Here is a 22,789-nt window from a genome sequence, read left to right as displayed (position 1 = left end):
GAATTTAAAACCATTTTATAAATATAAACAGTATAATGTCCCATAAGTGCTGAAATATAAGGTGGAACACTGTTGTGCGTCCAATTTCCATTTTCATTCATAAAATTGCTGTCGTTTTCTAGGTGTGTGATTCCAAACATGTGGAAAACATTTTAGCGTCACTTATGTTTTAAGAATTTTCTTTACTTTGAAATGCAAATACTTACTTTGCTCCTCTGTGACATTTGCGTACGTAAACATACAAGTTTTTCGCAATTATGCAGGAATCTCACATTTAGCAAACCCTGGAATATATTTTCAAACTGGTTTCCACATTCTTCAAGAATTTATAGTCTGCAAATCATAGGCAAGGCTAGTTTTGTAAGTCAGACAACAATTATTTCATATTCCAGATTTTTAACATTTATGTGGATTGTGCTTAAAATGTATTACTCCTAAGGTTTCAAATTCAAGCACGCATTACATTGAATTTTCTGCTTTTAAGTTGTGATTGTTTTCAAATAAAAATGTGCTGTGTATAGATGTATACACTTTTGAAAGATTATACAATAATACATGCATTTGTATAGTAACTTTCATGTCAGGAGGATGTCTCAAAGCAATTCACAGATATTCTGTAAAGTGTAATGACTGTGTATTTGTAAGCAAATGCTGAAATGAATTTGCACAAACAGCCATGAGGTGAATGACCAAATTTATTTTATTTGGAGGCTTGTTGAAGTCGAGGTGATTGAGCTGCTACAAGTTGTTGACTACCAGAAGTCTTGGAGCGCTAATATTCTAAAGGTCATAGAGTAGTTCAGAAGTCTCTAAAAGCTAATTTATGTGGATTGTCAGGGCAGCGTCTGGCAGTATATGTTGCATGAGTGATTCGTTCTGTGTCAATAGAATACCCTTAAATTATTTTACCTGATAGTATGGCAAACTGTAGTTGACAAGCCAGTGAGGCACTATGGTGTTGAACACCAGCCATGTGGAAATTTTACTGGTTGGATACATTTGTATGAATTTCTTTTACATCATGTCTGTAGCTGGATCTCAATGGAGAAAGGTCCAGTGCTCCAAATCTTTAGTTTCATCCAGTTGCATAGTGTATTTCAAAAGAAAGTTTTATGAAGTGCAATTGGCGCAAGTTAATTCACCACTTAATCTATTTACCACATTTGGCTGAAACCAGGAGCACTCTTTTGCATTCTCAGGATCAGAACTCCATCAAGTCTTCTGAAAGCCAGTCCATATAGTTTGTCAGGGCACAATTGCGTGTCGACATACCACTTCAAACATGGTGCGTAATTTTTCAAGTAATCAGTACTTTCAAAGCTCTGCAGACATTGATTTGTAAATTCTGTAAGGCTTTTAGATATATTTTAAAAAAATCTTTGTTATGTTCAGCTTTTGTATATGTTCATAAAGTAGTGATCAATGCTGCTCCTTTATTTTACATCTATGATATTTTAGATTTGCCTTGAATAAAAACCGTTGCAGAAAAGATAACTCATCTTTTATAGATTTTGAAATTTTGAGATGGATGATAGATGATTACATGGAATACGTGGAATAATGTTCACCAATTTATGGATTACCAACGTATGTTTGGTTAGGAAGTAGAGTTTTACTATTGGCCTTACCAGCAGTAAGTTACCAGTGTCCTTGGTGAATACTTTTCAAGTGGCATGATTCAATCCTGACTGTGCGCAGTATGTGGAAAAGATTACAAAAAAAATCTATTGTTTCTAGGTTTATTTATATCCCTTCATATTATGAATATGTTTATGCAAATATTATACAATATTTATGAATTACCCAAATATACCCATTTGGACCCTACAACTTTTTTTTTAATATTCTCCACTTGGTTGGACTGCACTATTGTGAGCAATGCAGTGCAAGATAGTCCAACAGTTAAATCTGATGAGCACCTGTGCCTCTAACAGTCCTTTCACCCTGAAGTCCTGTAATTGTTTGTTAGTGTGTCAAAGATCCTCCTCCTTGAATCATTAACTTTTCACCGCAAATTATGTGGTTTGTCTTGTGATACGAACTGTTTTTAATACCCTTAAGCCGCTTGTAGCAGTGTCCAGGCGCAGAAAATCTTTTCCTGCCATAGTTCAGAAAGAGAACTCTTTATGCAGTCCAGAAAGGGAACTAAACTTCGACTTTGCTGCTGCAAATCGTGCAAAAGAGGTAAGGAAAGAAAAGCAGATGCCAGAGACTTGGTGATATTATCCAGAATTTTGTTACAGATACAATACTTTGTAAAAGCATGAAGGGAGAAAGTAAAAGCATTAGGTTGAAGCAATCAGTCATTCATCACCTGTGTACTGTACTGAAACGCTGAAGTGAGTGGGAAGGGCTGCCTAATGAAGACGTATGTCTCGGGATATATGATTAAGTTCCAAATAGAAAGCTTCTAAAAACGTTTTATCCAGTCCATGGATGGAAACCACAAGCACATGTTTCAGCACAATCTGAGGATAATCTTATAAAGCGACAATTACCCGGGAAAAACCAGGCTGGGATTAGAAAACACATAATCATTAAAATAAAGCTGGTTTGCGAGGCAACCACCGGTTTTTATTTGTGAAATAGCTATCATCCCAAAGTCAGTATCTGAGCAGGAACAGACTGTGATGCAGTCAATGTGTATATATGGAACGCATTTGGAATTTATAAAGTACATCATGGTTGATATATAAGTATATAAATATATGATATATTGTGAGTGTATATACAGTATACACAATATATATTTAAAATGGGTTTCTCGGTTTATTTGCTTCATGTCTATTATCCCCAAGTTGGTATTTAAGGTATAATCTGACCAGGTATACACGTGCATTGATGCAGTCAATGTGTGGCGTGTGTATGAACTGTGACCATTTCACTCACATCCTCTTTGCTCTCGTGGCCGCACACAGACCAGTTTCCCCACGTGCATTTCCTGCTCCTGGTGCCTGTGTGAGTGTAAAATGTGCATCACAAATATATAAAAACAGCTCAGGGCTTGTAAACAGTCGGACACAAGGGAGACACAGCAGAGAGGATGCGACCCACACACACACACGCACACACACAGAGCGGGCGGAGCTCTCGATGATTCAGTTGTTTGCTCCTGTTTTTTAAAATGAATATAGGTTGTTTTTTTGTAAATAAAAAAAAAGTCTCCCAACTTAATGAACAGCTACAACTCGCCCGATGTCAGTCCTGGGTTGCATCATTAAAGGGGCAGAATTATTACAGCTATTCTTCACAATGTTAAGAGTTTGCTTTCCTCCCTAAAGCCATCCATGCGTGTTGAGCAGTTCATCTCTTCTGTAGGCAGGAAAGGGAATGGCAGTGTAGATTTCACACAGCTCGAACCACCTTCCCGCCAGTCACCAACAGTTCTTAACAAAAAAAAGTGAAATAAAAAAATGCTGCAATATTCACTGAAGATTGAGGGGCAGCGGATTGGGGCTGAGCTCTTGAGTACCGCAAGACAGACAGTGCGACCTACTGACTTAATGCACAGATACAACTCGTCAGATTTCAGTCCTTGGTTGTACTTTTTAACTTGGTTGTAAAAGGCAGAATTGTTATAATTTTTCTCCCACCTCTCCTTCTCCCAGCTCTGCCTGCTTCTCGGTGGCTAAACCGTGGCTTACCTGCCCACTCTGATTCAACCTCACCTTGTCCCACTCACTGTGTGACAGATCCACTGCCATCGCATCAGACCAGACCTGTGCCAATGTGCCAATAAACCCATCTTTAAATGTTCACAACCTGCCACACACACACACACACACACACAGAGAGACACACAGACAGAGAGACTCTAATGGGCTGTCGGATGTGACGTTTAGCCCATTTAATAAGAAACCCGACATACAAGAGACTGACACTATTTCACTCCTGAACATTAAAAAGAAATTTCCCTGACATTTCAGACCTGTTTAACATTGACTTGCTGGATCCCGTTTCGTACCTGCAAACAACACGTGGATTGTATTCAGCGAGTCAGTTGCATCATTTAATTCATTTAAGAGCTTTAACAGAAGATTTAGAAAATGCAGGAATGATACAATTACATCTCAGACAGTTAATTGCGAGAAAGCAGCGAGACTTGGTTATGTTTCCCTGGTCGTGTCTTCCGTTTGGACCGTGTGAATGTGAGCAAACCACAGCAGATATGAAAACAATATTTTCGTTGTCGTATTTAATGATATGCAAAAGTTGTTGAACTGCTGCTGGTGTTTGCAACTCAAAACATTGTGCAGGGATATATTTAAAATAGTCATCGCATGTGTTTGACGGTCTGCTCTCGCCCCCCCACCCCCCACCCCCCCCCCACACACACACACACACAAAAACACACACCGGCCCAGTTTCTGTGTGATAACATTCTTCAGATTAAATCCCCATCATATTTGGCTCACTTCACAAAGGCAAGTGCACGGAAAAATTACGCCGACGCAAACCCACTAACAGGGCACATGTCGAACACACGAGGACAATACAACACGTTAAACTGATCCTAACGTTGGAGGTAATAAAAGCTCAGGTCAGTGGAGGACTGATTGACAGCGCGTTTGTGCAGAACGTGTGTTGAGGTTACAAATGGGATTGCGTGGCTCCTGCTTCCAATATATGCAACCTACATCCAGGAATCCCGAGGCAATAGGGTTAAACGACATTGCACCATGGGTTGGATAGTATCAAATCAATATAATACAATCGCGCCGACCTATTGCACCCTTAACCAGACCTCCAGTTCAAATATATATACATATATATATTCAATTTATTCCATACATAAGCATAAATATGAAAGGGGCTGGTGCAGCATGGAATTTATTTTAGGGAGCGCACGGACCGATTTACTTACCCATCTTCATTGACTGGAAACACAAGCACGATCCCAGGAGACACTCAGGATTATTGCCTCAAGTGAGAACCCGGGAAACACAGGCTTGAATTTGCAATGAACATAATTGTTGATATATATTTATATATTATACATATCCACACACACAGGGATATATTTAGTACATATACATATTTCTTATGTGTTTCTCGGTTTATTTGCTTCATGTCTATTATCCCCAAGTTGGTATTTAAGGTATAATCTGACCAGGTATACACGTGCATTGATGCAGTCAATGTGTGGCGTGTGTATGAACTGTGACCATTTCACTCACATCCTCTTAGCTCTCGTGGCCGCACACAGACCAGTTTCCCCACGTGCATTTCCTGCTCCTGGTGCCTGTGTGAGTGTAAAATGTGCATCACAAATATATAAAAACAGCTCAAGGCTTGTAAACAGTCGGACACAAGGGAGACATAGGAGGATGCGACACACACACACACACACACACACAGGGGACAGACCTCGAACGCAATGATTCAATGGCTTCTTTCTATTTTTAAAATTAACATTATTTATCAATGAATAAAAAGTTAATGCACCAACGCATCTGTGCACCACTTTCAGCAATGAAAGAATCACAGCAAGCGTGGGGGTGATCTTACCCACAACGTTACATTTGTTTATCTGCCAAAGGGTAATGGATGATTCGTTTTAAGTCCAAATCCATTGACCGCCCCAGCAGTTTGCGTCCCTTTATTTGAAACAAAATTAAAAATATACAAATACGCACAGAGGTGATTCCCTTCTTTTTCCGATTGCTCCGACTTTACAGCCGTTTTAATGACTTAGTTGTTTTCGGTTGAAGTGTTAGTTGTTGTTTTTTAAGTACGTGTGTGACATTTTAATGCTTTACAGATTCACTCAAAATTAATGTAAACCATTTCCATTCGTTTGGTATAGAAGCCATTTGAACATTTACAAAGCGATTTTAAAGTTTATAAACCTCTTGAGTTTTAAGTAGGATCGTGACAGGGTGCCCGTAAAATACAATATTCATTAGAGAGGTAGTTGAGAAAAGAACATCTTAGGCGTAAACATCTTTATGTTTTTTGCCCCTGGATCAACTGTGTCTTTTTTTTGAAAAAGGTTTCTCAATACTGTAACACTATAGTTTTCTGGGGCTCCGAAAGAGTCCAGTGAGATTTCTATTAATCTGACAGGAGATTTATATTCTGAACCCAGTGCCAAATGGAATTCCAATATAGTATTGTGTAAACCTTAATTCGACAAAATCTTCTCATAAAGTCTAAAAAGTGAGTGGAGTTTTCTAACAGCAGACGCTTAGGACTTTTCTGTTATAATTTGCTCTGCACACTTGACGAAATAGAGCGGGTTTTCCTATTTTCCTAGTTCCTAACCTTTCCTATTTCGGCAGGAAACAAGTAAACCTCCTAATGCATTGAACCGAGGTGCATTAAAAGACGTTCATCTATGGGAAAAGAAGGCATTTCCTTCCAGCATTATCTAGTGTCAGAACGCTGGTTCACATTAACTTCAGCAACTGTTTGAAACGATTCTCTTTTTAATTAGAGGGTCAAAGAGGCACATACTGATTAAAGGAAACTGTTCAAAAACTATTAGAAGAATCTGGAGAAACCAAAGCTGCTCGGTCAACTGTGCTCTATATAAAAAAGCAATGGTCAACTTTCCATTTGACTTTTTGATGTTTTCAGTAAGTGGAAATCAGAACTGGGTCCGCATGTTAACCCCCTTAAAGAAATATTGTTGTGTTAGTGAAACAACTACCTTCTTGAATACGAAATAATAATGTTAAGGACTTACTTTTCATCAATGATATTCCATCAGGAACACACTAGAATGAATTATTTCAGTTTTATATCCTTATTGTGCATAGATACCGAAAGGGTTACTTCCATAAAGAAGACAGTATCGGTTTTAAATAGTTTTGTATTTATTGTGCTTACATTTTAAACCATTGTTAGCTTTATTTTTGTTATGCAAAGATTTTCCTCTTTTCAAATAAGATTCTGATATAGTTAAAATGTTTACTTTTTACGCAAATCTATGACGACGAAAGATATGTTAATAACGTTCCCCCCTAAACAGTTAAGAATAGTCATTTTGAAATAGTTTTTTTCAGGCTGTGAATATTAAAACAAAACAAGCCAGACTTCTAAACTATTTAATTTTAGTTAAATGTGTGAGATAATACATTTTAAAATGATTTGGGCAAAATACATCTTCAATAAACTTGGGAAATATGTACACAACTCTCTGATAAAGTGATTTGGCAATAAAAATAATAATTCTTGCATTTGATATAGTGCCTTGTCACGTCTTTGAGATGTCTCAAAGCACTTCATAGAATATACTGTAAAGTGAATTGACTGCATATTCTGTGGGCAGCCAATTGAGGACAGCAGTGTCCCACAAACAGTCATGGATTCAGTGACCACATCATTAGTATTATTGTTGTTTTTTAGAATTAATTAATCTTTTTGAGGGGATTATTACCCCCAGAAAAGTGATCCGCCAATCAACTAACAACCGGGTTCCTACTGACTGCTCGGTAAACAGAGGTGTGTGGAGTAAGGAAACTTGCACAATGTTTCGCCCTGCCAGGGAATCAAACACCAGGTCCTCTGGCTTGCGAGGCAAGTGCTCTAAACCACTAAACTACAGAACTCCACAAAACTACGTATCCAGAACATTGGTCAACATCGAGGTGCCTTGACAGTTCTGATCACGTTTTATAATCTTGCATTTTATAATACTGACTGATATGTATGTGTTCGAGGCTTAACGCTGACTTTACATTGAAAGAGAAATGGTGCAATGCCATCTTTGTACAGAAGAAGCTCTCCTTTTTTTGGAAACCCACCACCATGCTCAGGAGTCTCCAAACCCAACCGAGAATGCCATGCATCCCACCTACACATCCAGCTTTCCTATCACTAAGTCAATTGCAGAGCCTTACAAAATCACATACTTGAGATGCTGAACACGGTCCTGTAGGGATTGAACAGTTTGTCCAAGGGAACACTAGTTTTTTACTGCAGCCAATGAGAATCGAATTTAAACCTTTCAAAACTACGAACTTCCAAAGTTTTCGGTCGGTTCACTGAAAAGTGATAATACTGCCAATGTTATTCGAGGACCAGCTCTGCTCCTGGCTGCTCAGTAACGTTCAGACGTGAAATACCTGCTGTTTTGTGGTGGGGGAGCGGGGCTCTGCGCATGCACTTGGTACACGTGTAGTGGATGTGTTTGATTTGAGCGCAGCTTCGGCTGAAGGCTGCAGGAATCGCTGGGAATAAGTCACTTACAGTGCAATTTTCCGAACCGCTCCTACTGGAAGCAATGTCGCATTGCTAACCCGACGCTGTTCCTGCTTGTTGCATATGCAAACTTTGTCTTATTTCCAGCGCCTGCAATTTCGGTTTTTATTTAAGTGCATCCTTTTGTTGTGTGTTGAGAAGGGGAAAAGCATTAAAGAACAAGTTTCACCCACGGGGCGACCTCTTTTAAAGCGTTGCCTGCAAACGGTCAGAATTAACGTTAACTTCTTTATTTTCCCGAACTTGTCCGACGATATTGACCTTTTTTTTTTGCATGAATATCCCCGAGGCCACACATGAAGAACCTGACCAGCAAAGCACAGTTATATTGCGTGTACATGGACATTGCCAACCAGGGAAAGCTCACCGGTTTCCCCAAAGTCATTTCATTTCATTTATTTAAAACGCGAAATAAAATAATATAAATAATAATAATAATAATAATAATCCTTGCATTTGATATAGCGCTTTTCACGTCAGGAGGACGTCCCAAAGCGCTTCACAGAACACACTGTAAAGTGAATTGACTGTATATTTGTGGGCGAACGCGGCAGCCAATTGCGCACAGCAATGTCCCACAAACAGTCGTAGATTGAAAATGACCAATTTAATTATTGTTTTTGGTTTTTTGGAGGGATTATTATTAGGCATGTGGAGTAAGGAAACTTGCCCAAGGTTTCGCCCTGCCTGGAATTGAACTCAGGTCTCTCGCTTGCAAAGCGAGTGCTCTAACCACTGAGCTACAGGACTCCAAATATGAGTGAAGGGGGAATGAGCCACTCATGCTTTACAATTGTTAATTTACCTTTAATGATATGCTGTTTGGATTTCTCAAATATGAAGCATTACATAATAATAATAACAATAATAATAAACATTGCATTTGATAAAGCGCCTTATCACATCGTTGAGACATCTCTAAACGATTCGCAGAATATATTGCAAAGTAAATTGACTGTACTTTTTTTTGGGGGGGGGGGTGGGTGGGGGTAGCGAAAGATATATTAAATGTCCTTAAGACCCAAGAACATGGGTTTTGTCAACAGACTGACGCTGACAAAGAGTGGAAATGAACACAAATTAAACTCGACCGGAAACTTTTACACATCCAAACATTATTTTTGCTTTGGGTGAAAAATGTTGCACCAGAAAAATAAATTGCACTGAGATTAATCATACCATATGTGCGTCGATTAAGAGTTCAGCAACGAGGCCAGTCATCCAACAAACACCCCCTCCTCTCCCCCCACCCACCACCCCCCCCCCCCCAAAAAAAAAATATTGCTGGCAATATCCATCACTGGCAAAGCAAAGGGAATTCGTGTGGTGTGAAAATGTCGAAATGTTCCCTGGGTCTGTTTTGTGGGCGGATGAATTTGCTGCGATTCCAAGTTTTCTGGCCAATGATCGCGAGGGGGTTTGGAGACTTTCGTGCTTTTAAATGTGACTGCAAACAGCTCTGCGAGAATTTGTACCGAGATCCAACTGCTCTCTTCTTATGGAGCCAGTGGTAACCAGAGCCTCTCTCGCCAATTTCTGTAGCGTCCCTGTAATAGTGTTGTTGACTGAAGCGGTGTTGCAGTGAACCTTGTGCACCAGGAAAGCAGGAAGCCGGCCAGGTGAGGGTTAACTTTATCTGATTTATAGTGATGTGCAAACTGTCTTATCCGACTGCATTAATCCAGAGATCCTCCTGACAAAGTATTCCGGCTGGGCTACACTTTATACATATATCTATATATATTTATGTGTGTGTGTGTATATACATATAGATCCATAGTCAAAGGTGTTTTTTTTAAAAAAAAAGATATCCTTTGCCCTGTTTCTTCCATATGATTTCACCCTTTCCCTGGTGGCCGGAGTTTGGCTCTCATTGGATCGCAGCGAATGTGCGCGTTTTGAGAAGACGCGGAAACAGCTCTGTGTGTGTTGTGTGTTGTGTTGTGTGTGTAGTGCAAACCGCTGACTGTGAGCAGAGTCTTCGTTAATAAAGCTGGCGATCTTCCCCCCACAACCCCAACCCCCCCCAACCCCCAAACCCAGCCCTTTAAACTGTGTGAAGTGACGGGATTTCCAGGTGTGGATGACTAACCGAGCACCTGCCCCTACCTCCTGAATCCAGGGCTGCGCCTGTATGTGTGTGTGTGTGTGTGTGTATGTGTGAAAAAAAATCCCTGTGGCCATCATCGATATCTTTATCTCGGTTAAAAGTCGCTGTGATGCGATTTTACATGGATGGGGATCTGTGTTCCTTTTCCTCTCGTGTTGGCTTTCTCATCTGTCAGAGAGCAGAGAGAGGAACCGCGGGGCTGTGCCACTGCATTCAGTCCATCGCGTGTGTGGAAACCCTTTTATCAATAAACTGGGATGGAGAAGCGCTTTGGGAAGTTCCTCCCGACGTGAGAGACACTGCCATCGATGCACATTTCTAATAGACTACACCCCCCTCTTTCTATTTCCCTGTGTCTTCATATCCGCAGCCTTTATTTCTGTAACCTGCGATATCATTTGCTCCCTTTTTAAACCCATATCTGTTTCGGTCGCTCCGTTTTCTCTGAGTTATATAAGGTAAGGAGGTTCCCCCCCCCCCACCCCACTCCCCCCTTTCATTGGACCTTTTACATAACTTCTCTAAAAGTTCGTGTCTTCTTCCCACGCGCAATACTCCCCGCAGTTTCACCTCTTAAAGCATGATGTCTTTTTTTGGGGGGGGGGGGGGGGGGGGTTTCTCTTAGCTTATCGTTTAGCCTTTATCCATCTTTGGTCCTTAGTGTGGAACTTTTAACTGCCATCGCCTCTCTCGCCCCCTGATCTCCTCGGTTGCCACATCAGAGGCTAAGTGTCACCACCACTGCAACGCGTTGGCAGAGGTGGTTTGCAAACCACACAGAGGGCAGAGCAGCTGCAGGGCACAGGTAGCGCCCCAGGACGCCTTTGGCGAGTATAGGCGTTGCACGAATATTTTCCTCGTTGAAGAGGGAAAGAGAAAGAAGCGATGGAGGGGGGACGGGGGACGGGGGGGACGGGGGCTATAGGAATCCACGAGAAACCGAACCGCCGCGAAATAACATCTAAAACGAGATGGAAAGGGTTAAACAAGAGAGAGAGAGAGAGAGACAGAGAGAGAGAGAGAGAGAAACTTATTTGGGGGAAAGGTGCCCAGAAACAGTGTCAGCCCAGAATTGCTCAACTATCCTCGTCTCATTTTCTTTGGTCTTTTTGTTCAGCAAAAAGAAGAAAAAAAAAGTACCAATCGGGTTTTTGCATAGAATTTTCCCTTCTGCAATGCGCTCTGAACTCTTGTTGGCCGTTGCTTGAGCTTCAGTGTCGAGTGTTTATTTGGAGAGCGTCGGGGAATTGGAGGCTGACGTTGTTTTTGAATGAATCAACCCAACCTCTGCTTCAAATGCGTCCCAGTGTTATTTTTGTTGCAGTGGAGAACGTGTTTAGATTGTGCGAAACTTGTGCGGATCGTCCACCCTATAAGTGGTACAAGACGCAATTCACTTAGTGCGTAGGTGGGGAGGGGGGTGGGGGGGGGGGGGGGCAGCTTCAGACTCCTATCTTCCTTATTGCTGGAGCTAAAGACAGACCCACTGAGTTGATGCCAAAGAACACGTCAGCTGCAACCTCAGTGTCGTGGGTTTAGTCAAAAAGGTCAGTCAATGGAAAGCCAGTTTTGCAACCCAGATAAGTCTCCATCCACTGGAGTGTGCAGGAGTTCAAATGCAGAGCTGGTCGTGTCAGGATCCTGCAACTACACTGAACCAGTTGAACTAGTAAAGTGGCAACATGCTGCCACATTGGCAGGAGACTCTTGGTCGTTGGCACCCTGGCACAATTTCTCCAGCCCAATTACGCTCAAGAAACCCACAGTATCCAGATTCGTCAGCTTTTTTTTTTGTTGCCCTTGCTGCAGCTTAGCTCAGCTCAGCTTGCAGCAAGGGGCGAGTTTCTGCTCTCACTTTTATTATGACATATGCAAAAAGTAAAGATATTTTGTCGTTAGACTGAACAAAAAAAAATTCCTTAACTGACTTTTTTTTTTACTTCAAGCAGTTTGGATTGTTGCAAGCTAAAATGTGATGTGGCTTTACAGTTGGCCAGAGTGCAATTCAAAACCTTAAGTTATATGGCAGAATATTGTCTCAAAAAATAAAACTGTCAATTCCAATTCAGTTTTGTATTCCAAAGCAGAAAATTATTGGTTTAAAAAAAATATTTTGAATAGCAATGTTTACAACATCTGTATTCTGTGCCAAAATGTGGAACTCATTGTGCAATAATTTAAAAAAACTTTTTTTATAAGCCACAAGCAGTAACAGGATTATAGAAAACTTGTAGATTTGTAACTAACTATAAAACTGTGTGAAACTCAAAGCTTTTAATGGACCATATTTAATTTAAATTGGTACTTTGTTCTTGCTATGTTACCCAAGAACTTTTGTGGGAAGAAAAAAATGTAATGTGGATATATTATTTTTTAACAAACACATTTTGAACCATGTCTTATTTCAATAAGATATGAACCACAAGAGTGGCATAAATCAACCTCCGTATATCAACCCTGTGCTGCATTTTAAACATCTGAGAGAGAAGAACACTGATTGTGGAGTTGAAAGCCCAATTTATGCTGCACGTTCCATCGACTCAATTAAAGGTCAAATAAAACTGAACACCTCATTTCGCCATTCTACACATGTGTACTTTGACATGTTATTGGCAAAGTCAACAAGGATTTGTTTTGTTTCATCCACAAAATATACTTCAATTCACTTTACAGTGTATTCTGTGAAGCACTTTGAGACGTCTCAAAGATGTGATAAGGTGCTATATCAAATGCAAGAATTATTATTATCACACTGAACCATCTCAAACCCTTCACAGAGTTTACTGAAATTATAGCGACTGGGTATTTATTTTATAATGATGTTAAGGGCTTTTTTTTAAAAAAAGGTTTATTTTTACAACACTTTGCACTTATATAGCACCCTTCACATTCGAGATTAACGTCTAAAGAGATGGTCATAGGATCAACTCTTCAATGACAATTAACACATACTGCATGTAAAACTCCTGCTGAGAGCTTGGAGTGAAGCATTTGGGGGAAGCAAACCTGATACAATTCACATCCTCTGTATTCACATCGCACACATGTGGATTGCCCAGATGCTGAAACCGCTCCATAGATGATGTAAGGAGTGAGGCTCCAGCATGGAGTCTGCTTTATGAGCCCTGTCTCTACTGCATATTTGACGGCAAACATGGCCAAAACTGTTGTCAATTCATTGCCAAAAGTGCTAGCTAAATGTAACATGATCTTTCTGCTTCTCCAGTGGCAAAATGTGCTTTTTAAAAAAATGCCTTATATATAAAATGTAGCTGGACACTGAAAGTTATGAGACATTTTGTTTAAAATCAGTTGAGAAAACATAGTTTTTAAATGTTTACGTTTTAATTTCTCTTGGATTCAGTCTGACTTTGAATATTTATAAATTTAGAAGTTAATGATTCCAAAACCTATAATCCTACACTGGCCCATATCCTATGGAACACAATAGAATATAACTGTTGTAAAAACTAGATGTATTTAATACTGTGATGGAATATACATACATTTATATCCTATCAATCTGAATTCAAATTCAGAACTTAAAGGTGAAAGGATATTGTTCTAGCCCACTCCATTGCTCATTTCGCCATTGCCTGAATTTGAGACTTTAAGAACCTCCAACTATAAATTCCCAAATATAATTGCTTGATTATTAGAAGTTTACTTTGGCTACAGATAACTTAATGTATTTTAACAATTAGAACATTCTCTGGAAATAACATAGAAAAAAAAATGATGGAATGTTATGTCTTGGAACCACTGCTCATTATTATGTATACACATTGTAAAGTTTTAGTTAACATAATTGATATGAATCAACTATTATATGTATTATTTATATTATCCATATTGATATTAATCTTTTTGAAGAGTCTTTTAAAGATATCATTGCTACATGTAGTGTTTAAAATACCATCCACTCTGGACAACAATGTATGAAGAGGGCATAATTTTCAGTATATACTAAAAAGGCAAGCTTCTGCACTATAATATTGAGTATTTTAAGATGAATCAGGCAAAAATCATATTCAAATATTTACACGTCAGTATCAATTCCAATTTTAAGAGAATACAAAATATAAAGTCACTACATTTTACAGGAAATACTGTGAAGCACTTTGAGACATCTTCCCAATGTGAAAAATGCTATATCAAATGCCAATGGAATATACATTGAATGGACCTTTAAAGTATTACTGAATGAAACATGCTAGTCTCTTCTAGGAGTCCCATGATCCCATTCATTTCTGTCTTTGTGAACTGCACATTATTTTCATTAAAACATCATGTACTATTGAGAATGATTGGTATGTGCGGTGGCATCTAAATTTCAAGGTTAAAATTACATTCACCAAGCACGCAAGCCATCTTCTTGTAGTTTATAATCCCACTTGAACCCTTGATTGGTTACGGTGTTGCACACTCGCAGGTGTGTATTATTTTACATCTGAAATAAAGGTGAAAGTGTGTGATTACACATTAGAGAATTATTACATAATTCAGTAATACTTTTGCATCTATTACCCTGAAGATTAATCAGTTAACAGGAAAGCAAAACATTCCATACTTGAAAACCAGTTGGTTATGTTTATGTCTCATATATTATTCAACCAATAACATCTCATTATTGTTCAACCAAGTGAGCAGCCAGAATATTATCAGCCAATTGCTGAAATTATAATGTGTTCCTGCTCAGAGAACAACATTTCACTGTTCTACCACAACTTCCCTGAGTCTCAGCAGGTAGAAGTGAAAACCATTTGATTTTGACGCCACGTGACAATATTTAAAGTAATCCCTATTGGAATTCTAATTTAAAAATGCACGATGAATTTGTTTGATTAATATAAAACATTTTCGGTTGTATTTATATAAACAACACATTACCAATTACCACAGCAGTATTACAAATAAAGCACTTGTAAATTTCACATTTGTTGTCCAGCAAGGACTGCCTAACCATAAAGGGGCTTTGGCTCGCATGAAAGGATATGTCTATACTTCCAAATCTCATTCATGAGTCAGGTTGGCAAACTATCAATTATCCTTTGATGACTGTAGACCTGACTAGCTCTGCTATTTCAACACAGAAAGTTCCTGCTTTCTTCTTTCTCCAAGATAATATTTTTAGGCATGGTATTCATTTATCCACCTTGAAAGAGTGACAGATTCAGTGGATCTAATTCTCTGCTCCCAAGTCTGATGTTCAACCAAGTGAGCAGCCAGAATTTTTTCATTATATCTGTAGATCCTGTTTTGAAATATAAATCATGTTAGCAGATAGTATTGCTCTTCCAAGACACTCAATTAACTGATTCAACTACACCATTGGACTGTGAGGACAATGAAAGAAGAATGGTTCTGCTTCCTACGTTAAAATATTTTGGCCTTTCTATTTTGTGCGTTTTTTTGCCTCATTTATTTTTATGCGTGCTAATCAATCACATTTACAGTATTTCAATCACGTGCTGGCTAACAGGGTAAGCAGAGAATCTGCTCCCAGGTCTCTACCTAACACTGCTCTTCAAATGGCCACTAGGAGATGTGCAAGATTCATTTCACTTTTTCTCTCCCTGAGGAAAAAACTGATCTCCACTCACTACTGCTCTTATATGGTTAATATTTGAAAGTCACCTTGTTGAGGATTACAGATATGAATGTATCTCCTGGTGCCCTACATTGTCATCATATATGCACAGAGATATCACAAAACCAGTTTTTATACATTTGTTTGCTGCATACCTTTGAAATAAAACTCTTCCCCCAAACCCCCAAAAAATCAGAGGATCTCAGCAGCTAATACTCGCTTGGCATATGCAGGCAGGTTTTGAAGGTGCAGAGCAAGTGAGAGAAAGCAGTAAACATTAAAAGTGACAAACAGCAATGGGATAGAAACAGTAACAAAGAAATAGAGGAGGAAAAAGATACTTCAAGAGATCGAGAGAAACACAACTAAATAAGATGACTGAAATGAAGAGAATAAATCAAAGTGAAGCAAATAAAATTAAATAAAACCATATCTGCTCAGGTCTATGTTGGTCAAGTATAGTATATGACTGTCCTTAATGGGAGTCACATATTTTAACATTAAAATGTCTAACTAGACTGCCTGTAAATTAACAACTCTAACAGATACTTTGAACTACTTGTACTGTGATGCCTATTTTGAGCAACATGTATTCACAAATGATCCTAATCAAGCATCTTAAAGTACTTGTCCATTGGCAGCAAGTGGTTACTTGTTCAAGAAGATAATTCCTTAGCAGCACAGTGAGGAATCAATGGACTGTGAAAGGAGTAGTATAAATTATGTTTACACCAGTTTCCAGGTGAAGCAGTTTTCCAATCTTAGTTTTATTAGAAAGGAAACCAAGAAGATGCTAGATTTCAGAGGCTGTTGTCAGATAGCTAGAAACACAGTGTCCTTCTGTTGGCAGTGGTGCATGCTGTAAGGAGCTCCTAAGTATCAAAGAAAATAAATGCAACATAGAATGGTGTGGAATGAAAAAAACACAATATTCTCGCTCTCCTAATTTCGCAATGTTTAACAAATTTCCATGCTCATTTGAGCTATCCTAAAATTGTAGTTAAGCATATTACCCTATCCATAGGGTAATATGTTCCCATTGCAAGCTCAGCTAATAAGTGCATCCCAATAATTGTAACTATTCTGTACCAGCAAAAGCTTTTACGATTGTCACTATCAATTAGTCTTTTCTTAACATGGCGCAGTTGAAATTAGAAAGGGCCTTTTTTAAATTTTCGTCACCATGTAACCATATCAAAATGATGCTGAATAAATCATTCAGCCATTAAATTGGGTGATAAAATATTGCAGTCACTACTCATAAACATTTTAAAAAAATGAATACTGCATAGGCATAAGCCAACATTTTATTCAAGCAACTAGTTTCAAATAAAGCAGCTTTTGATTTTACTGAATACATAGCATCAGTCTGAGAGAGAAAAACAAATATTATTTTATACAAACCAAGAAATATTCGGCCCGTGGCTACAATAGTGATCTTTGCTGTGAAATGTAATTTTCAACTTTCGAAACAAAGCAAAGACTCAGAAATGGTCCTAAAGATGTTGAGGATTTAAAACTTAACATAATCAATCAAAAAAGATTTTGTGGTACATCATGAGGGAATTGAAGTGAAGAAGGTGCGTGAAGGTGTTATATAGCCTTTTGGTATCGTTCAGATCCATTGTAGAGACTCAGTTGAAATGATGTATGATTGAAAGCAATAAGGAATGCAAGAGGATACAGTAATAAATTTCCTCGTAACACATCTGGAATATGTCTCCCATAGAAATCATTGGAAGCACAAGGGGGCAATAAATCCATGCATTGCCCCAGGCCATACATGCTTTGCACACGTAGTCTTTCCCATTATTTCCAATGGGAACAATTTTCTTACAAAGCACCTTTGCTAAGTCATAGAGAAAGTTATTATCTGCTTGTTGGTAACTTTACTTTGTGTTCTGCAAATAAAATCCCTTTATAAATGGTTGCAGTAATAGTTTGTAAATACATCAACAAGCAAAGTGTGCCACCAAAGCTAGTAAATTATCAACAAGAAAATAGTTTTGCAATGGTGACTGGAGCAGAGATGTTTCTGTATATTTCTTACATCGTAGTGAGAATATTTGATAAAAACAATAAACGATATAGTAGGTGGTTTAATTCATGAAAGAAAGTAAGCAAATTCTAAAAGTAGCTGAATTTTTTTCAAAATAGTCATCGTTTAGATTTATATAATTCAGGAGACAGGAAAAGGGATCAAAAAAGGGGAAACTTGACTGGCGATAGAATGTTCCAAAGTAGAGCGCTACACGTGCCATTAACCCTGAGGGTGCCGTGGACATGATTGCACGTTCACAGACCTCCACATCTTCTAAATGCAAAATTTGTGTACGATTGACTCATTTATAATGGTGAAAGAAATAATGAAAATGAGATTGATGACTGAGCAATGAAAAGCCCTTTTGAAAAGAATTCTTCACACCTTCTAGTGAGTACTGAAATAACTTGTTTTGATCACCTGAACCGAACCAACAAAGAAATAAGATTTACAATTAAGAATAGTTAGAGGAAAGTAAGGTTGTGCTAAATTAAAGACTGTTTTAATACTTGCATCCCTAACCAACCCTTGACCTAACTCATCCATGATTAAATAAACTTACTATCGGGAGATCTTGTTATGCACAAAATCTACTGGTGGCTCATCTGATACAATCAGTGCACAACTAGTCCTTTGAGAGGAAACTTTACTTTAGCACAAACCTGTTCTTGGGAAACTTTGTCATTAAATGCATCTAATGTGATGGGAAAAGGGTGTGTGACATTATTCCATTGGGTGGGAGTTTGGATCAATTTTAGAAAAAACCTCAATGGAGGAGAATTAGTTGTGAGATACCTCCTCCCTATTTTGATGTAGACATTTGTACTTCACTGACTGTTCGAGAGTTTTTGTTTGATTATTAGATTCACTGCAGTCTTACAGTTAAGATCTAAATGTGAAAATTCTTTTTTCTTTGCACAAGCTCTGTTTTGCTTGAGCTTTAAAAATGGGAAGCAGTGTCAAACCAGTTCAATCCAGTTATATAAAAATAGTAGCAATCCACATGATCTACAGCAGAACTGTGTGGGATCTGTGATCCAAGTCAACTTCGTTTTCACCATAAGTCACTGAACTGCCATATAGGAGTAATGGGACTTCCCATTATATACGCACACAGTCGAGGTTCGTAAATTTACTGACCAGCGGAGAACTAGCTCTGTAATGGCCAGTGTTCACGAGGAAATCAGGTTTAAATATTCTGTGCTTTCAAAGCCACTATACCGTATTGCCATTTAGTCATTTGGAGCACTCGCTTTGCAAGTGAGAGACCTGAGTTCAGTTCCAGGCAGGGCAAAACCTTGGGCAAGTTTCCTCACTCCACATGCCTAATAATAATCCCTCCAAAACCAAAAACAATAATAAATTGGTCATTTTCAATCTACGACTGTTTGTGGGACATTGCTGTGCGCAATTGGCTGCCGCGTTCACCCACAAATATACAGTCAATTCACTTTACAGTGTGTTCTGTGAAGCGCTTTGGGACGTCCTCCCGACATGAAAAGCGCTATATCAAATGCAAGGATTATTATTATTATTATTTATTGATGAGCTTCCTTGGAGGAGGAGGGTGGACCATGGCTGTTATACAATGATTATAGGAGAAAGAAGCCAATCAGCCCATTGCATCTGTGCTGGTGGACTATCCTTCTCGGGGGAAGGGTAGGAGGTAAGCAGAGTCTCCTTGGGGTTGCTTAGACTTCAACATAACATACTTGGCACTGGAATGTCAGAATCGAGTTGAAATCCTGCCTTGGTATTCCAGTTCTGAGCCAGGAGGGTTTGCAAGACTCTAAGGCACTGTTCTAAAAGATCAAAAACCACTGGTGGAGGCTCATCCAGTAGCTTTGGTGGATAATCATCATCTGCTTCATCATCAGACTACTTGTCTGGAACAACGCAAGACCCCCCGCCCCACAAATATTAGTTACATTTAATATGATTAATATCCGTAGTTGACTCACCATTAAATAAGCTTTGCTCTCTTTCCTCAGGATGACTCGAACTCTGTGTATGTTGTGTGTCTTCTTGTTCCTGTGGGGATTCCTAATTGATGCAACTGAGAGAGCTGGGAAGAGAAAGAATAACCGTGGCTCCCAAGGAGCAATCCCCTCTCCAGACAAGGGTCAGCCCAACACCTCGGAGCAGGCTGGCAACCGGAGTAACGTGGATGAGGTCTTGGAGTCAAGCCACGAGGCACTGCACGTTACCGAGAGGAAGTACCTGAAACGTGACTGGTGCAAAACTCAGCCCCTCAAGCAAACAATCCACGAAGAGGGCTGCAGCAGCCGCACGATCATCAACAGGTTTTGCTACGGCCAGTGCAACTCTTTCTACATCCCGAGGCATGTTCGTAAGGAGGAGGGTTCCTTCCAGTCCTGCTCCTTCTGTAAGCCTAAGAGATTCACCACCATGACAGTCACTCTCAGCTGTCCTGACTTGCAGCCACCGACTAAAAAGAAAAGAATCCAGAGAGTTAAACAGTGTCGTTGCATTTCCATAGACCTCAACTAGAGCTACGACCACACTGTACCACTAACGTAACTCAGCAATTCATCATTACTATACCACAAGCAAAATGACAGGGACACGCACAGTTACACGTGGTTGGATCCTCAATCACCTGTATTTTTCAAGGACTTGGATCAAAATCGGAACCCCCAAGTAGATAATTTCCACCGTGTGGAATGTGAATAGTCAAGAAAGAAGGATATGAATATTTAAATAATTATTTCAAAGCTTTTTGTTCAGAATGTTATGGGTATTTAATAATGTTATTTCTGTTTTATTGAGAGAGATTGTATTCAGCATAATTATGCCCATAATGTTGCATAAGGTTGACCGAAAGGGACGTTATTTCTGGCACAGATAAAAGTTTACAGAAGGTTAATTCAAGTCACCCAGAAAAATGTACCTGCACCAGCTTGTGTGTGGAAGATATTTGAACTGTTGAAAGATCAGTGCTATTTATGTAATAACTTTTCCAGCACATCTTTGTGTGTGCTCCCATTAATTTGCAATGGGAATTTGAGAGGGCAGGAATGAACACCTATTCCTTAGCGGGATGACACACTTGGGTTCCCACTGTTTTTACCCGGAGATGGCAGCATTAGTGTAAAGCCGTCTTTATAATTGCCAAATGCACAAAATATCCCTCGACTCAAAGGTTAAAAACAAAGCATAATTATTCACAAATCATTTACCTATAACAGAATGTAAAACACAAACATTATTAATCAACATGTAGGTTTAGTAAGGCAGACAAAATGTGGTCTGGTTTCAGAACCACAGTTTCATTTCTTTCAATAATCAGTTATTATTAGATTCCTGTATTCTCTTGGCATGTTTTTATTACAGGATATTTTGTTAGATGCTTGAAATGTGTCGGCCTACATCGGAGCCAATGAGAACCAATAATAAACAGTAGCTAAGACTATAATTGTAAAAGAAAAAAAGTTAATGTTTTTTTTTGGCTTTTAATTTAATGCAGCTTGTAGGAGTATAATACTTATTGTTTTCTGCTGTAAAGATTTAAATTGCATCTTTTTTTACTTACTGCTGTAATAGAATTGTGGGATGAACAGGGGACACAGCGAAAGACATCACAATGTGCTGGAATGTGGGGTCTCTCACCTGTGATACTCCTTAATGTAGAGGCGAAGCGGCAACAACAATAACAACAACAAAAAAATCACATTTATAGATCGTCTTTCACAACGCGCTGGCAAGCAAATGCTAAGGCGCTGGCAAGCAAATGCCTGGAGCTTCCCCAGAAAGAGAATGAGAGCCAACCTTCTCTAGGCTGTTCTCACTGACCTCCCAGTGAGTCACAACACTTTGTTGAGGCCTGGGATTAAGCCACTCATTCGCCCTATTGACTGCAGTCGTTTCATGACCTGGACAAATTAAGGGAAAGGGGAATGAAAAGAAAAAGGAGACATAGCTGGTCTCACAAAAAAAAAGTCTGATAAAGTACAACTGGGATTTTTTTTGACAATAGCAGAGTGGATCTCATTCTAGAGTAGAATTTGTTCAGACCAGAACAGTTGTTGTAAAATAGAAGCTATTCTTACCGGAGAAAGAGAGAGAAAAATAAAACATAATTCAGATTAAATTTGTTTATGCCAAACAAGCTTCCAGCCTGCGATCTCTGTGTTCCAAGGTGCAGCATAGATTCATATTGATGGTTCAATTGGCATTAAACAAAAATGAGTCTGGGTTCGACATGGTTGACAACATGTCTAATTTTGCATTGTAAATTTTTAGTTTTTTTATTGAAAGAAAACAGTAGTCAGCCAACTCATTTCTTTTCAATTCACCGGGAAAGAATAGAATATTAGGGTCAGTGTGTAATGCCACTGCTTTATTATCTGATTGTATTGCTCTGTAAGTCTTAAAAACTCCAGAATAGAATCATATACTGAATGGGAAACCAATAATGACCACAGACTGATCACACCACTCTACACAATATAAACCGGAATGCAGATTGAACAGTCTGTAATTATTAATAAAATTTAATTAGTTGGTTTAATAACATTAAATAATGACCACTGTACATATTTATGCTCACTTGTGCATTGTAATTACTGTACTACATTTTACTATAGCATGATCTGCAGACTTATGTTTAACTTCACAACCTCATTCAGTTATGGCAAGCAGAACCAAGAAGTCATAAAGATTTTGTAACTGAACGGAATCAGATTTCATTCCAAGCGTTTTATACGCCATGTTAACTCTTAATACACAAATAAAAACTACCTTTCTAAGTGCTGTGCTTCTTTTTATTCTCACTAGGAATTTGCTCCTTGCTGTGATTTTAATACATTGCTTGCTCCTGTGG

General features: G+C 38.8%; 1 protein-coding gene across 1 annotated transcript; it reads left to right on the top strand.

Moving 5' to 3' along the window:
• Positions 1 to 9,686: 9,686 nt before the first annotated feature.
• On the top strand, positions 9,687 to 22,715 carry grem1a (gremlin 1a, DAN family BMP antagonist). Its single transcript, XM_007888060.2, has 2 exons — positions 9,687 to 9,824; positions 19,938 to 22,715. Exon 2 carries the CDS (start codon positions 19,939 to 19,941, stop codon positions 20,455 to 20,457), a length of 519 nt encoding a protein of 172 aa, XP_007886251.1. The 5' UTR covers positions 9,687 to 9,824; position 19,938; the 3' UTR covers positions 20,458 to 22,715.
• The last annotated feature ends 74 nt before the right edge of the window (positions 22,716 to 22,789 follow it).

Source organism: Callorhinchus milii, unplaced genomic scaffold (assembly GCF_018977255.1).
Source record: "Callorhinchus milii isolate IMCB2004 unplaced genomic scaffold, IMCB_Cmil_1.0 Scaffold9, whole genome shotgun sequence".
Taxonomy (NCBI): Eukaryota; Metazoa; Chordata; class Chondrichthyes; order Chimaeriformes; family Callorhinchidae; genus Callorhinchus; species Callorhinchus milii.
Note: the sequence above shows the minus strand (reverse complement) of the source record. Positions and strands in the feature narration are given on the sequence as shown.

Excerpts from the sequence above, each read along its gene's own strand:
- grem1a (XM_007888060.2), top strand. The coding sequence starts at position 19,939 with ATGACTCGAACTCTGTGTATGTTGTGTGTCTTCTTGTTCCTGTGGGGA.